This window comes from Oncorhynchus clarkii, chromosome 2 (assembly GCF_045791955.1).
Source record: "Oncorhynchus clarkii lewisi isolate Uvic-CL-2024 chromosome 2, UVic_Ocla_1.0, whole genome shotgun sequence".
Classification (NCBI taxonomy): Eukaryota; Metazoa; Chordata; class Actinopteri; order Salmoniformes; family Salmonidae; genus Oncorhynchus; species Oncorhynchus clarkii.
Window position 1 is genome coordinate 94829127 of NC_092148.1, and position 15897 is coordinate 94845023.

The 15897-nt window shown below is 43.0% G+C and overlaps 1 protein-coding gene across 1 annotated transcript in view; it reads left to right on the top strand.

Annotated features, from left to right (window-relative positions):
• LOC139378587 (mucin-2-like) overlaps nt 1-15897 on the top strand; it is a 37560-nt gene that overhangs the window by 12869 nt on the left and 8794 nt on the right. The window contains exons 12-26 of the mRNA XM_071120887.1: nt 3325-3432; nt 3680-3749; nt 4014-4151; nt 4425-4589; nt 5992-6086; nt 6459-6585; nt 7225-7328; nt 8111-8262; nt 8439-8488; nt 8608-8708; nt 10107-10258; nt 10356-10494; nt 10649-10756; nt 14255-14434; nt 14573-14812. Coding sequence (XP_070976988.1) covers nt 3325-3432; nt 3680-3749; nt 4014-4151; nt 4425-4589; nt 5992-6086; nt 6459-6585; nt 7225-7328; nt 8111-8262; nt 8439-8488; nt 8608-8708; nt 10107-10258; nt 10356-10494; nt 10649-10756; nt 14255-14434; nt 14573-14812 — 1929 coding nt within the window. The remainder of the gene's footprint in view (nt 1-3324; nt 3433-3679; nt 3750-4013; nt 4152-4424; nt 4590-5991; nt 6087-6458; nt 6586-7224; nt 7329-8110; nt 8263-8438; nt 8489-8607; nt 8709-10106; nt 10259-10355; nt 10495-10648; nt 10757-14254; nt 14435-14572; nt 14813-15897) is intronic.

Below are 15897 nucleotides of genomic sequence, written 5' to 3' on the forward strand. Positions count from 1 at the left end.
AGTGTCTTCAGAAGGTATTCACACCCCTTGACCTTTTCCATTTTGTTTTTTTGTGTAACAGCCTGAATAAAAAATGTATTAAATAGTGATTTTTGGAGGGGGTCACTGGCCTACACACAATATCCCATAATGTCAAAACGGAATAATTTCGCTAAAATTTGTAAAAAAAAATACAAATTACTTTAAAAAGATAAATCGAAAAATGTTGAGTCAATAGGTATTCAACCCCTTTGTTATGACAAGCTTTATGTTCAGGAGTAAACATTGGCTTGACAAGTCACATAAATACATTGCGTGGACTCGCTGTGACTTACCGTCTTTAACATGACTTTTGAATGACTACCTCATGTCTGTACCCCACACATAAAATGATCTCTAAGGTCCCTCAGTCGAGCAATGAATTTCACAAACAGATTCAACGACAAAGACCAGAAAGTTTTTCCAATGACTCGCAAAGAAGGGCACCGATTGGTAAAAAAAAATAAAAAGCAGACACTGAATACCCCTTTGAACATGGTGAAGTTATTAATTACACACGTTGGATAGTGTATCGTCACACCCAGTCAAAACAAAGATACAAGTATCCTTCCTAAACTCAGTAACCAGAGAGGAAGGAAACTGATCGGTGATTTCACCAATGGTGACTTTAAAACAGTTACAGAGTTTAATGGCTGTGATAGGACAAAACTGAGGATGGATCAACAACATTGTAGTTACTCCACAATACTAACCTAATTGACAGGTGAAAAGAAGGAATCCTGTACAGAAGAAAAACATTACAAAACATGCATCCTGTTTGCAACAAGGTACTAAAGTCATACTGCAAAACATGTGGCAAAGAAATTGACTTTTTGTTCTGAATACAAAGTGTCACGTTTGGGGCAAATACAATACAACACATTATTGAGTACCACTCTTCATTTTTTCAAGCATAGTGGTGGCTGCATCATGTTATGGGTATGCTTGTAATCGTTAAGGACTGGGGAGTTTTCACCCTCATAGATATCATCCTAACTAACTCGCCCTCCAAATACCCCTCTGCTGTTTTCAATCAGGATCTCAGCGATCACTGCCTCATTGCCTGCATCCGCAATGGGTCTGTGACCAAAGGACCACCCCTCATCACTGTCAAACGCTCCCTAAATCACTTCTGCGAGCAGGTCTTTCTAATCGACCTGGCCGGGTATCCTAGAATGACATTGACCTCATCCCGTCAGTAGATGATGCATGGTTATTTTTTAAAAGGGCCTTCCTCAACATCTTAAATAAGCATGCCCCATTCAAAAAATGTAGAACTAGGAATATATATTGTCCTTGATTCACTCCAGACCTGTCTGCCCTTGACCAGTACAAAAACATCCTGTGGCGTTCTGCAATAGCATCGAATAGCCTTTTCAGGGAAGTTAGGAACAAATATACACAGGCAGTTAGGAAAGCGAAGGCTAGCTTTTTCAAACAGAAATTTTTATCCTGTAGTACAAACTCAAAAAAGTTCTGGGACACTGTAAAGTCCATGGAGAATAAGAGCACCTTCTCCCAGCTGCCCACTGCTCTGAGGCTAGGAAACACTGTTACCACCGATAAATCCACTGTAATTGAGAATATCAATAAGCATTTCTCTACGGCTGGCCATGCTTTCCACCAGGCTACCCCTACCCCGGTCAACTGCCCGGCACCCTCCACAGCAACCCGCCAAAGCCCCCACCATTTCTCCTTCACACAAATCCAGATAGCTTATGTTCTGAAAGAGCTGCAAAATCTGGACCCTTACAAATCAGCCGGGTTAGACAATCTGGACCCTCTCTTTCTAAAATTATCTGCCGAAATTGTTGCAACCCCTATTACAAGCCTGTTCAACCTCTCTTTCATATCATCTGAAATTCCCAAAGATTGCAAAGCTGGTGCGGTTATCCCCCTCTTCAAAGGGGGTGACACTCTAGACCCAAACTGCTACAGATCGATATCTATTCTAGCCTGTCTTTCTAAGGTCTTTGAAAGCCAAGTTAACAAACAGATTATCGACCATTTCGAATCCCACCGTACCTTCTCCGCTATGGGTGAAGGTACGGTGGGTACACCTCAGCCACGCTCAAGGTCCTAAACGACATCGATAAGAGACATGCTGTGCAGCAGTATTCATCGACCTGGCCAAGGCTTTCGACTCTGTCAATCACCACATTCTTATTGGCAGACTCAACAGCCTTGGTTTCTCAAATGATTGCCTCGCCTGGTTTACCAACTACTTCTCTGATAGAGTTCAGTGTGTCCGGACCTCTGGCAGTCTCTATGAGGGTGCCACAGGGTTAAATTATTGGGCTGACTCTATTCTCTGTATACATCAATGATGTCTCTCTTGTTGCTGGTGATCCTCTGATCCACCTCTACACAGATGACACCATTCTGTATACTTCTGTCCCTTCTTTGGACACTCTGTTAACTAACCTCCAGACGAGCATCAATGACATACAACTCTCCTTCCTTGGCCTCCAACTACTCTTAAATGCATGCTATTCAATCGATCACTGCCCGCTCCTGCACGCCCGTCCAGCATCACTACTCTGGACGGTTCTGACAAGGAAAACGTGGACAACTTCAAATACCTATGTGTCTGGTTAGACTGTAAACTCTCCTTCCAGACTCACATCAAGCATCTCCAATCCAACATTAAATCTAGAATTGGTTTGCTATATCGCAGCGAAGTATTCTTCACTCATGCTGCCAAACATACCCTCGTAAAACGGACCATCCTACCGATCCTCGACTTCGACGATGTCATCTATAAAATAGCCTCCAACACTCTGCCCTCGCTTCATACTCGTTGCCAAACCTACTGACTACAGGTTATCTACAAGTCTCTGCTAGGTAAAGCCCCGCCTTATCTCAGCTCACTGGTCACCATAGCATCACCCACTCGTAGCACGCGATCCAGCAGGTATATTTCACTGGTCACCCCCAAAGCCAATTCCTCCTTTGGTCGCATTTCCTTCCAGTTCTCTGCTGCCAATGACTGTAACGAACTGCAAAAATCACTGAAGCTGGAGACTCATATCTCCCTCACTAGCTTTAAGCACCAGCTGTCAGAGCAGCTCACAGATCACTGCACCTGTACATAGCCCACCTGTAAACAGCCCATCTATCTACCTCATCCCCATACTGTATTTATTTATTTATCTTGCTCCTTTACACCCCAGTGTCTCTACTTGCACATTCATCTTCTGCACATCTATCACTCCAGTGTTTAATTGCTATATTGTAATTAATTACTCCATAACTTTACTGTCATACCTTAACTTTACTGTCATACCTGTTGCCGATTGTCCCCAGCAAACCAACAAGACTGCTTTCACAGTCCTGGGTGACATAGTGAAATGTGGGAAGACGGACATTGAGACCTGCCTAAGATCTGTAACCCTGGTGACTCCAGGGTCCACGGTAAGTTAGCCAGTCCGTGACTCGTATTACCACTTCAGGATTGGAGTAAATTACATTTTGTTTCCAGTCAATTCAGGCAGTCCACTGAATTCCAATTCCAATGCTCTTCATTGTTTTTCAGTGAGGAACATTTGGAATTGGAATGAGGTTTTCTTTCTGAATTGACTGGAATTGACACAAACACTGTTCCACACTTCTTATCACCAGGGGAGTCGCTTTAACTCAAGTTGTAATTTGTCACTTGCAGATGATCGTCATCAAGGCCAGTGGAAGGGTCTTTGTCAACAAGATGTTTTCTCAGATGCCGCTTTTCATGGGTGAGGGACTGATTGATGGCTGCTTGAGAAAAGGGATACAGAGATGTGATATCTGTCTATTTTTTGTAGTCATTGATCAGTATAAATGTATGTTTGAAACCCTTCCCATGCAGTACATTCTATACCAGAAGTTGTCTCTTTCTTTCGTCTTTCTTTCCTTGTCTAGCAGCATGTAACACCATAAGCATCCCACAATAGGGAAGTGGGAGCTAAAAGTTCATGGTAAACCAGATTGTAACTAGAACTTGTGTATATTTTCCACAGCTGATGTAAGGATCTTTCAGCCCTCTACGTTCTACATCGTTGTGCATACCTCTTATGGGCTCCGTCTAGAGGTCCAGCTAACACCTATAATGCAGGTCTACATCATAGCTAGCAGTTCACACAAAGAAAAAACCCAGGGTATGTTTCTCTCTGTTCATTTAAAGTCTGAAAAGATAAGCGTTTTTGGGTTGTTGAGAAGCACTATATAAATCTCATGCATTGTTATTATAAAAGCTTATTGGTTATCAATCTACTGTTAATGTAACGTGTGCCACTATACCGCTTGTTTGAGGGGTTCGGTCAAACCTCACCTGAAACAATTATTAATAAACTAATGATACTTGATGCATTGCATCTTCTGTCAATGTTAGTTCAAACCACCTGTTATAATGTTTTGTACCTCTTATCCAGGTCTTTGCGGAGACTTTAACAGCGTCCGCGCTGACGACTTCAGAACCATCAATGGACTCGTGGAAGGAACCGCTGTGACGTTCGCCAACATGTGGAAGAACAAAGCAAGCTGTCCTGATGTGGCACAGAACTTTGAGATGCCATGCAGTCTGAGTGTAGAGAATGGTACTCCTTCGACCTCTTTAAAAGCACTAACATATGTCTAATGCAGTAGTTCTCAAACTAGGGGTCACGACCCCATGTGGGGTCACTTTATATGACAATGGGGTCACGGGAGAATTTCCAAAATACCGAATAATATATACACAAATTTGTTTACATCCCTGTTAGTTAGCATTTTGCATTTGCCAAGACAATCCATCTATCTGACAGGTGTGGCAGATCAAGAAGCTGATTTACACTATGACAATTACACAGGTGCACCATGTGCTAGGGTAAAAAAAAGGCCACTCTAAAATGTGAGGTTTTTGTCATACAACTCAATGCCACAGATGTCTTACGTTTTGAGTGCGCATGCAATTGGCATGCTGACTGCAGGATCCACCAGATCTGTAGCCAGATAATTGAATGTTCATTTCTCTACCATAAGCCGCCTTCAACGTAATTTTAGAGAATTTGGCAGTACATCCATCCGGCCTCACAACCGCTGCTGATGTCAGTGTTGTGAACAAAATGCCCCATGGTGGCGGTGGGGTTATGTTACGGGGCTGGCATAAGCTACAGACAATGAACACTCTTGCATTTTATCAATGGCAATTCTAATACACAGCGATACCGTGACAAGATCCTGAGGCCTATTGTCATGCCATTCATCCACCGCCATCACCTCATGTTTCAACATGATAATGCACAGCCCCATGTCGCAAGGATCTGTACACAATTCCTGGATGTTGAAATTGTCCCAGTTCTTCAATGGCCGCACTTGACCGTTGCACTTGAATCATTCCCACGTTGAACGGCTAGTTCCATTACGGAATGAAACCACACACTATTGCAGAGACTTTGATATTACCGTCCGCAATCGATGTGGGGGGATAGAGGCACATGTTAATCAAAGAATTTATGCTATTTCTCGCAATCAAGGGGAAACTCTGATTGAACGACTCACAAACTCCCCAGCTTTTTATGGGTCTGAAAGGTGGACTCTTGCACAAATGGGGCAAATCTATGGTGGGACAGCGGGCAGGCCTCTTCACCAGTCCAAATGGGGTCGTGTGCCAAAAAGGTTTGGAAACCCTTGGTCTAATGAAACAATACCCAAATGCGCTTCAGCCCAGCTTGAACAAAAAGCGAATCAGGTGTTCGACTGAGGGACTTGATAATACCAAAACTATTCCTTACTAGTAGTAGAAAAAGGATCCTCTGTATAGATTTTCTAACTAATTATTTGTTAAACTTTTATAATTAAACTGTTTCATTATGTTTCGGCGTAGAGAGCCTTTATCAGAGCCTTGGAATACTTTTTGGGGATTACACTTACATATGTCTACTGAAATGCACAGTAAAGCCTAGATTAAAAACTCTTTGTACTTTGTTAAATGTTTCTAATATCTCATATGTTTTACAGAGAGATATGCAAAGTACTGGTGCTCAATGCTGTCAGATCGTGAAGGAATATTTTCCCAATGCCACACCGAGATCAACCCAAATTACTACAAGGAAGTAAGTATGATGATTTTAACTTCTCAAATACTCTTTAATTACAGAGTTATCCCAAAGCTCTAAGAATATATTTAAACAATCATTTAAGACGTTCTATATCAAACAATTATATAATATTAATTTAATTTATCTCAAAACATCTAAGATTTTTGTAGTACTATTGTCCTGTGCTCGTGTGTGATTTCAGAAAACAGTAGTTTTCTTCATTAACACATCTCATAACTTCTTCTTCTTCTTCTGTTTCTTCTTCTCTCATAACTTCTTCTTCTTCTTCTGTTTCTTCTTCTCTCATAACTTCTTCTTCTTCTTCTGTTTCTTCTTCTCTCATAACTGAACGTTCATCTTCTTCTGTTTCTTCTTCTCTCCCTGTAGATCTGCCTATATGACAGTTGTAACTGTGAGAGGAGTGAGGAGTGCATGTGTGCTGCGGTCTCCTCCTACGTCCATGCATGTGCTGCTGCAGGCGTCCTGCTCAGTGGATGGAGAAACACCACCTGTGGTAAGATAAACATCAGAGATACTGAATTTATTTATTTATTAATTAATGAAGCGTTCCCCTCCTATTTACCCACGGTGTCCAGGGTTCCCCCTCCTATTAACCCACGGTGTCCAGGGTTTACCCTCCTATTTACCCACAGTGTCCAGGGTTTTCCCTCCTATTAACCCACGGTGTCCAGATTTCACCCTCCTATTAACCCACAGTGTCCAGGGTTCACCCTCCTATTAACCCACAGTGTTCAGGGTTTAACCTCCTATTAACCCACAGTTTCCATGGTTCACCCTCCTATTAACCCACAGTGTTCAGGGTTTACCCTCCTATTAACCCACGTTGTCCAGGGTTTACCCTCCTATTAACCCACAGTGTCCAGGGTTTACCCTCCTATTAACCCACAGTGTCCAGGGTTTACCCTCCTATTAACCCACGGTGTCCAGGGTTTACCCTCCTATTAACCCACGGTGTCCAGGGTTTACCCTCCTATTAACCCACAGTGTCCAGGGTTTACCCTCCAATTAACCCACAGTGTCCAGGGTTTACCCTCCTTTTAACCCACGGTGTCCAGGGTTTACCTTCTTATTTAAAAACAAAATTCCGCAAAACATGTAATTAAATGTTGAATCACCATACTGTTTTCCACAGGGAAATACACCTCCAGCTGCCCTGACACGATGATCTATGACTACACCATGACCAGCTGTGATCGCACCTGTCGTTCACTGAGCCAGACAGACTTTACCTGCCAGGTACATTTACATGGACATCTCATTTCTATTCATGTTACTTATTTAATATATTTTTTTCTCATAATTATTGTTATTATTATTCATTTTTTTAATGTTTTGTGGTCTATGACGAGTTTATTTTGATGTGAATGGTTGTGTGTGGTACTGTCATTGTGATGTGGGTGTGTGTTTTGTTGTTGTGTAGGCTGTTGTTGTCTTGTTGTTGTTGTGTAAGTTGTACAACCGAATGCCTAAACTGAAATGTGTCTTCCGCGTTTAACCCAAACCCTCTGAATCAGAGAGGGTGCTGCCATAATCGACATTCACATCTTCGGCGCCCGGGGAACAGTGGGTTAACTGCCTTGCTCAGGGCCCGGGGAACAGTGGGTTAACTGCCTTGCTCTGGGCCCGGGGAACAGTGGGTTAACTGCCTTGCTCAGGGGCAGAACGACAGATTATTACGTTGACAGCTCGGACATTCGATCCAGCAATCAATGCTGTAACCAATAGGCTACCAGAGCCCCAATATATTGTTGTTGTCTTGTTGCTGTTGTCTTGTTGTTGTTGTTGTTGTCTTCTTGTTGTTGTTGTCTTGTTGTTGTTGTGTATGTTGTTGTCTTGTTGTCGTTGTCTTCTTGTTGTTGTTGTCTTGTTGTTGTTGTGTATGTTGTTGTCTTGTTGTCGTTGTCTTGTTGTTGTTGTGGATGTTGTTGTCTTGTCGTTGCTGTTTTGTTATTGTTGTTGCAGACATGCCCAAAGTAATTTCCCCTCATGGATAAAACATTTTTAATTGAATTGAACAGTTAGACCATGTGTCTGTGGACGGCTGTGGCTGTGCCGAGGGAACCTACCTGAATGACCAGGGAGAGTGTGTCCCTGCCTCACGCTGCTCCTGCTACAATGGAGGCACAGTAGTACCCCCTGGAGCGGTCACCAGGATCTATGGGGCTACATGGTGAGGACTTGGTTGGCATGTGAAAGAAAATCTCTGAAAATCTGATGGTCTTCTCTGTTGTGGCTCTACTAAAATATTTAGAAATCGACTGTCTTCTTCTGAAGTCTTGTTTTACTGCAAGAGGCATGCTAAACCATGCTTAACCCCCTCCTCTTGTACCCCTCTTAACCACCCAGCTCTTGCAGACAAGGGAAATTAAGCTGTACTGGAGAACAACAACATTTATGTGAGTACTCTGAAATTCAGAACACATCATTATTTGCCAAATTTAGCAAATCACTTCACATCCAAGACTCTGTAGTTTAATCCCTACTAACCTATAAAGCCTACTTTTGTTCCCTACAGCCTGTGAAGAACCAATGGGTTTCTTCAACTGTTCTAGTGCAGGGCCCGGAGCCAAGGGCTCAGAGTGCCAGAAGAGCTGTCAAACACTAGACAGTCACTGTGTAAGTCTACAATGGGACATGTCTTACAACACGTTAATAAAAATATGAAAATGCCTCACAACATGTTTTAATTTAAGATGTGGACGTACAGTCAAATAATGTCCTCATCTTATACACTGGAGGGGGGAGGGACATTCAGGCACATAATGTCCACATATTATACCCTGGAGGGGGAGGGACATTCAGGCACATAATGTCCACATATTATACCCTGGAGGGTGGAGGGACATTCAGGCACATAATGTCCACATATTATACCCTGGAGGGTGGAGGGACATTCAGGCACATAATGTCCACATCTTATACCCTGGAGGGTGGAGGGACATTCAGGCACATAATGTCCACATCTTATACCCTGGAGGGTGGAGGGACATTCAGGCACATAATGTCCACATCTTATACCCTGGAGGGTGGAGGGACATTCAGGCACATAATGTCCACATCTTATACCCTGGAGGGTGGAGGGACATTCAGGCACATAATGTCCACATCTTATACCCTGGAGGGTGGAGGGACATTCAGGCACATAATGTCCACCACATCTTATACCCTGGAGGGTGGAGGGACATTCAGGCACATAATGTCCACATCTTATACCCTGGAGGGTGGAGGGACATTCAGGCACATAATGTCCACATCTTATACCCTGGAGGGTGGAGGGACATTCAGGCACATAATGTCCACATCTTATACCCTGGAGGGTGGAGGGACATTCAGGCACATAATGTCCACATCTTATACCCTGGAGGGAGGAGGGACATTCAGGCACATAATGTCCACATCTTATACCCTGGAGGGTGGAGGGACATTCAGGCACATAATGTCCACATCTTATACCCTGGAAGGTGGAGGGACATTCAGGCACATAATGTCCACATCTTATACCCTGGAGGGAGGAGGGACATTCAGGCACATAATGTCCACATCTTATACCCTGGAGGGAGGAGGGACATTCCGGCACATAATGTCCACATCTTATACCCTGGAGGGTGGAGGGACATTCAGGCACATAATGTCCACATCTTATACCCTGGAGGGTGGAGGGACATTCAGGCACATAATGTCCACATCTTATACCCTGGAGGGTGGAGGGACATTCAGGCACATAATGTCCACATATTATACCCTGGAGGGAGGAGGGACATTCAGGCACATAATGTCCACATCTTATACCCTGGAGGGAGGAGGGACATTCCGGCACATAATGTCCACATCTTATACCCTGGAGGGTGGAGGGACATTCAGGCACATAATGTCCACATCTTATACCCTGGAGGGTGGAGGGACATTCAGGCACATAATGTCCACATCTTATACACTGGAGGGAGGAGGGACATTCAGGCACATAAAGTCCAACTTAAATTCATATCAGTCCTTCCCTGATTCATTGTGTTATAGATCAGTGCAGAGTGTGTGTCAGGCTGTGTATGTCCTGACGGTCTGCTGTCTGATGGAAACGGAGGATGCATCAAGGAAGATCTATGTCCCTGTTCTCACAATGGAGTCTATTACCAACCTGGACATGTGCTCAAAGTAGACTGCAATACCTGGTAAAATCAACTTCTATCCCTCTTCTTCTTCTTCTTTGGATATGTCAAATGCTTCCCTCTAAAATCTCCCCCTGTGATTATGTTTGCATCATTGTAGCACTTGCAAAGGCAGAAAATGGCAGTGTACCAATAAGCAGTGTGATGGGATGTGTGCCATATATGGAGATGGGCATTTCATCACTTTTGATGAGGAAAGGTTCACTTTCAATGGAGATTGTGAATACATTCTTACTCAGGTAGGGCAATAATCATTTGTATTCATGATTTTCTTTGTATTTTATTAAAACCCCTACTTTATGTATGATGCACATATTTTCTAATTATGATTAAGTTGAAGTAATGATAATAACTACGAGGTTTTCTGATGGTGTATTTTAATACATCCTGCAGGACTACTGCAGCAACAATCCAAACGGTACCTTTAGAGTGATCACAGAGAACATTCCCTGTGGAACCACCGGCACCACCTGTTCCAAGGCCATCAAGCTCTTCTTGGGGGTAGGAACTACTGTTCATAAACGGCTTCATACATGCATTAAAGGTACAATAGACAAGTCTGGACATTTGGCACAATGTCGACGCCGGTGGCAGTGAGCGGAATTGCATGCTGAACTCTGGATTGTGCTTATCTCATCTCCATGAATTTAGCTACAAAACCCACAGTCTTCTCATGGATCTCCCAGTCGAGGCCGGTAGGAGTATTGTACCAGCATCTGTAGCAACACAGCTTGCTAAGCAGTGTCTTAGACCATTGTGCCACTCAGGCGCTGTACAATGTGACTGGTCGAGAGTAGCCTACAGTACTACAGTAATACCAAAACAATCCTAACAAAATGAAATAATAAAAACCTGTGTAACAACAGTTTTAGTAAGTAATACTGAAGTCGTGCACAATTATCAGTTTCTATTTAGGTTCATGTCACCCATTCATTGTCAGTTAGAGACACAGTTGGAACCAAAATCATAATCAGTGCTCTAACTCCCCCTTGTGGTGGTCTGGAGCAATGAAGTGGTGACGCAGGGTACTGTACTAAACCACAAATTACCTCTAAATCCCGCAGCATAATCACAACATTTTTAGTGGAGCAACCACTGTAGCTAGATTGACAGGGCTGTCTGATGGAATGCCTGCTTAGAATTCTCTATGAGCAGAGTTGATAGCAGGACCCCCCCCCCCCCCCCCCCCCCCCCCCCCCCCCTCCTTGTATTTGGGTTAGGGTTAGCTATGTATTAGGGTTAGGGTTAGCTATATATTTGGGTTAGGGTTAGGGTTAGCTATGTATTTGGGTTAGGGTTAGCTATGTATTTGTACAGTAGAATTTCAAATTGACATGTACAGTATATCAAATTAAATCAAATGTATTTATATAGCCCTTCGTACATCATTTGATATCTCAAAGTGCTATACAGAAACCCAGCCTAAAACCCCAAACAGCAAGCAATGCAGATGTAGAAGCACGGCGGCTTGGAAAAACTCCCTAGAAAGGCCAAAACCTAGGAAGGAACCTAGAGAGTAACCAGGATATGTGGGGTGGCCTACCCTCTTCTGGCTGTGTCGGGTGGAGATTATAACAGAACATGGCCAAGATGTTAAAATGTTCATAAATGACCAGCATGGTCAAATAATAATAATCACAGGCAGAACAGTTGAAACTGGAGCAGCAGCACGGCCAGGTGGACTGGGGACAGCAAGGAGTCATCATGTCAGGTAGTCCTGAGGCATGGTCCTAGGGCTCAGGTCTTCCGAGAGAGAGAAAGAAAGAAAGAAAGAAAGAAAGAAAGAAAGAAAGAGAGAATTAGAGAGTGCATACTTAAATTCACACAGGACACCGGATAGGACAGGAGAAGTACTCCAGATATAACAAACTGACCCTAGCCCCCCGACACATAAACTAATGCAGCATAAATACTAGAGGCTGAGACAGGAGGGGTCAGGAGACACTGTGGCCTCATCCGATGACACCCCCGGACAGGGCCAAGCAGGAAGGATATAACCCCACCCACTTTGCCAAAGCAAATAGACCCCACACCACTAGAGGGATATCTTCAACCACCAACTTACCATCCTGAGACAAGGCCGAGTATAGCCCACAAAGATCTCTGCCACGGCACAACCCAAGTGAGGGCGCCAACCCAGACAGGAAGATCACATCAGTGACTCAAACCACTCAAGTGACGCACCCCTCCTAGGGACGGTATGAAAGAGCCCTAGTAAAGCCAGTGACTCAGCCCCTGTAATAGGGTTAGAGGCAGAGAATCCCAGTGGAAAGAGGGGAACCGGCCAGGCAGAGACAGCAAGGGTGGTTCGTTGCTCCATAGCCTTTCAGTTCACCTTCACACTCCTGGGCCAGACTACACTCAATCATATGACCCACTGAAGAGATGAGTCTTCAGTAAAGACTTAAAGGTTGAGACCAAATTTGAGTCTCTCACATGGGTAGGCAGACCATTCCATACAAATTGAGCTCTATAGGAGAAAGCCCTGCCTCCAGCTGTTTGCATAGAAATTCTAGGGACAATTAGGAGGCCTGCGTCTTGTGACCGTAGCGTATGTGTAGGTATGTACGGCAGGACCAAATCAGAGATATAGGTACGAGCAAGCCCATGTAATGCTTTTTAGGTTAGCAATAAAACCTCGAAATCAGCCCTTGCCTTGACAGGAAGCCAGTGTAGGGAGGCTAGCACTGGAGTAATATGATCAAATGTTTTGGTTCTAGTCAGGATTCTAGCAGCCGTATTTAGCACTAACTGAAGTTTATTTAGTGCTTTATCCGGTTAGCCGGAAAGTAGAGCATTGCAGTAGTTTAACCTAGAAGTGACAAAAGCATGGATTAATTTTTCTGCATCCTTTTTGGACAGAAAGTTTCTGATTTTTGCATTGTTACGTAGATGGAAAAAAGCTGTCCTTGAAACAGTCTTGATATGTTCTTCAAAAGAGAGATCAGGGTCCAGAGTAACGCCGAGGTCCTTCATAGTTTTATTTCAGACGACTGTACAACCATTAAGATTGATTGTCAGATTCAACAGAAGATCTCTTTGTTTCTCGGGACCTAGAACAAGCATCTCTGTTTTGTCCGAGTTTAAAAGTAGAAAGTTTGCAGCCATCCACTTCCTTATGTCTGAAACACATGCTTCTAGCGAGGGCAATTTTGGGGCTTCACCATGTTTCATTGAAATGTACAGCTGTGTGTCATCCGCATAGCAGTGAAAGTTAACATTGTGTTTTCGAATGACATCCCCAAGAAGTAAAATATATAGTGAAAACAATAGTGGTCCTAAAATGGAACCTTGAGGAACACCGAAATTTACAGTTGATTTGTCAGAGGACAAACCATTCACAGAGACAAACTGATATCTTTCGAACAGATAAGATCTAAACCAGTCCAGAACTTGTCCGTGTAGACCAATTTGGGTTTCCAATCTCTCCAAAAGAAGGTGGTGATCGATGGTATCAAAAGCAGCACTAAGGTCTAGGAGCACGAGGACAGATGCAGAGCCTCGGTCTGATGCCATTAAAAGGTCATTTACCACCTTCACAAGTACAGTCTCAGTGCTATGATGGGGTCTAAAGCCAGACTGAAGCATTTCGTATACATTGTTTGTCTTCAGGAAGGCAGTGAGTTGCTGCGCAACAGCCTTTTCTAAAATTTTTGAGAGGAATGGATGATTCGATATAGGCCAATAGTTTTTTTACATTTTCTGGGTCAAGGTTTGGCTTTTTCAAGAGAGGCTTTACCACTGCCACTTTTAGTGTACATACTGGATAGTGTAAAACTCAGCACCACCCCAGTGTATCCCTGGATGGTGTAAAAGCCAGCACCAACACAGTGTAAAAGCCAGCACCAACACAGAGTAAAAGCCAGCACCACCACAGTCTAAAACCCAGCACCACCACAGTGTAAAACCCTGGATAGTGTTAAATCCAGCACCACCACAGTGTAAACCTGTCTACTAGTATTACATTAGCAATTAACACTTTCTGTTTCTGTCTTTCAGAGCAATGAGATCATACTAGCAGATGAATCTGTAAAAGTGATCAAACAAGAAAACGGGGTTGACGTGCCATACCAGGTCCACTCTATCGGTCTCTATATTGTTGTTGAGGCTGAAAATGGCCTGATCCTCATGTGGGACAAGAAGAATAGCCTGTTCATCAAACTCAGCTCTACCTTCCAGGTGAGTGACTAGAATAGGACATTTTGAACCAGTGATTGCACTGTATCTTTATTTAGCAATTGCATTGGCTTACAAAACAATGTGATGTTTGATTATCTACTTCAAGTTATTATTTCTAAATGTTGAATTTCCTTCCAGGGCCAAGTGTGTGGTCTGTGTGGTAACTACGACGGTAATGGAAAGAACGACTTCACATCCAGAAACCAGGAAGTGGTTGTTGAAGCTCTGGAGTTTGGGAACAGCTGGAAAGTGTCACCCAGTTGCCCCAACGCTGATGTCATAAAAAACCCATGCACTTTAAGATCATACAGGCAGTCCTGGTCTCTGAAACGCTGCAGCATCATCACCAGTAACGTTTTCTCAGCCTGCCACTCACAGGTACAGTACACAGCAGATACTATTCAATATAGATTCAATACTTTATTGCCATACCAACCGAAGTTGTTAGGAAGTCGACGTAGTGCAGCTGATATAAACTAAGATAAAAGGTAGCCTAGTGGTTAGAGCGTTGGACCAGTAACCGGAAGGTTGCAAGTTCAAATCCCCGAGCTGACAAGGTACAAATCTGTCGTTCTGCCCCTGAACAGGCATTTAACCCACTGTTCCTAGGCCGTCATTGAAAATAATAATTTGTTCTTAACTGACTTGCCTAGTTAAATAAAGGTCAAATAAAATAAATAAATACAGTCATTTGAAAAACCTATACATTCAATAGACAGTACAGCAGATACATTCAATAGACAGTACAGCAGATACATGCAGTCGGCAGGTTCAAACAAGCTGTCTGTACAAAGGCTATGACTTGTGTATCTTGGCTATGTTGGTAATTACATTTGGTGAAAATTGTCCATTTCGGTTAAAAGCCGTTGAGGGAGTTACATATGGAATGGTTTTCAGATGGTCATTGATCATTTAGCTATTTCATTTTAGGATTTTTACCTTTAGGTTTCAAAAATATAACCCCCTCCCCAAAGATATTTTATAAGATATTGAATTTGGCCTTTACTGCTATAGCCCATAACAACACATTCATAAATGGCAAAACAGACAGTCCAAAATAAATCATAAAGGAATAAGATGTTGAAGTGTCTGTTGTATATTTAGGACATATTTTTTTTTTTTTTTTTTTTTACTTAATCCCTTATTTTTGTTGGCACAAAGCTACCTCCATACTTCCTGAGCTGTCTTAAAGAAGCAGTAAAAAACCTGATATCTCTGGCTTAAATTGACAGATTGTGAGGGGGATTTTTTTGGTGATGTTACTTAGATCAACGCACAGGTGCATCAATGTACTCTTTAAGTATTAATAGCCTCAATCACTCTGGTTGTTGGAGCTATCTGCTGTATGGGGAACTTGACCTTCATCAAGGTTTATTTGTGAGTAAATCTGGCTTTGAAAATAACCCGTTCTTACCCAGCCACTGACCTCTCTGCACGTTACTGCAGTACAGGTCGTATAAAAG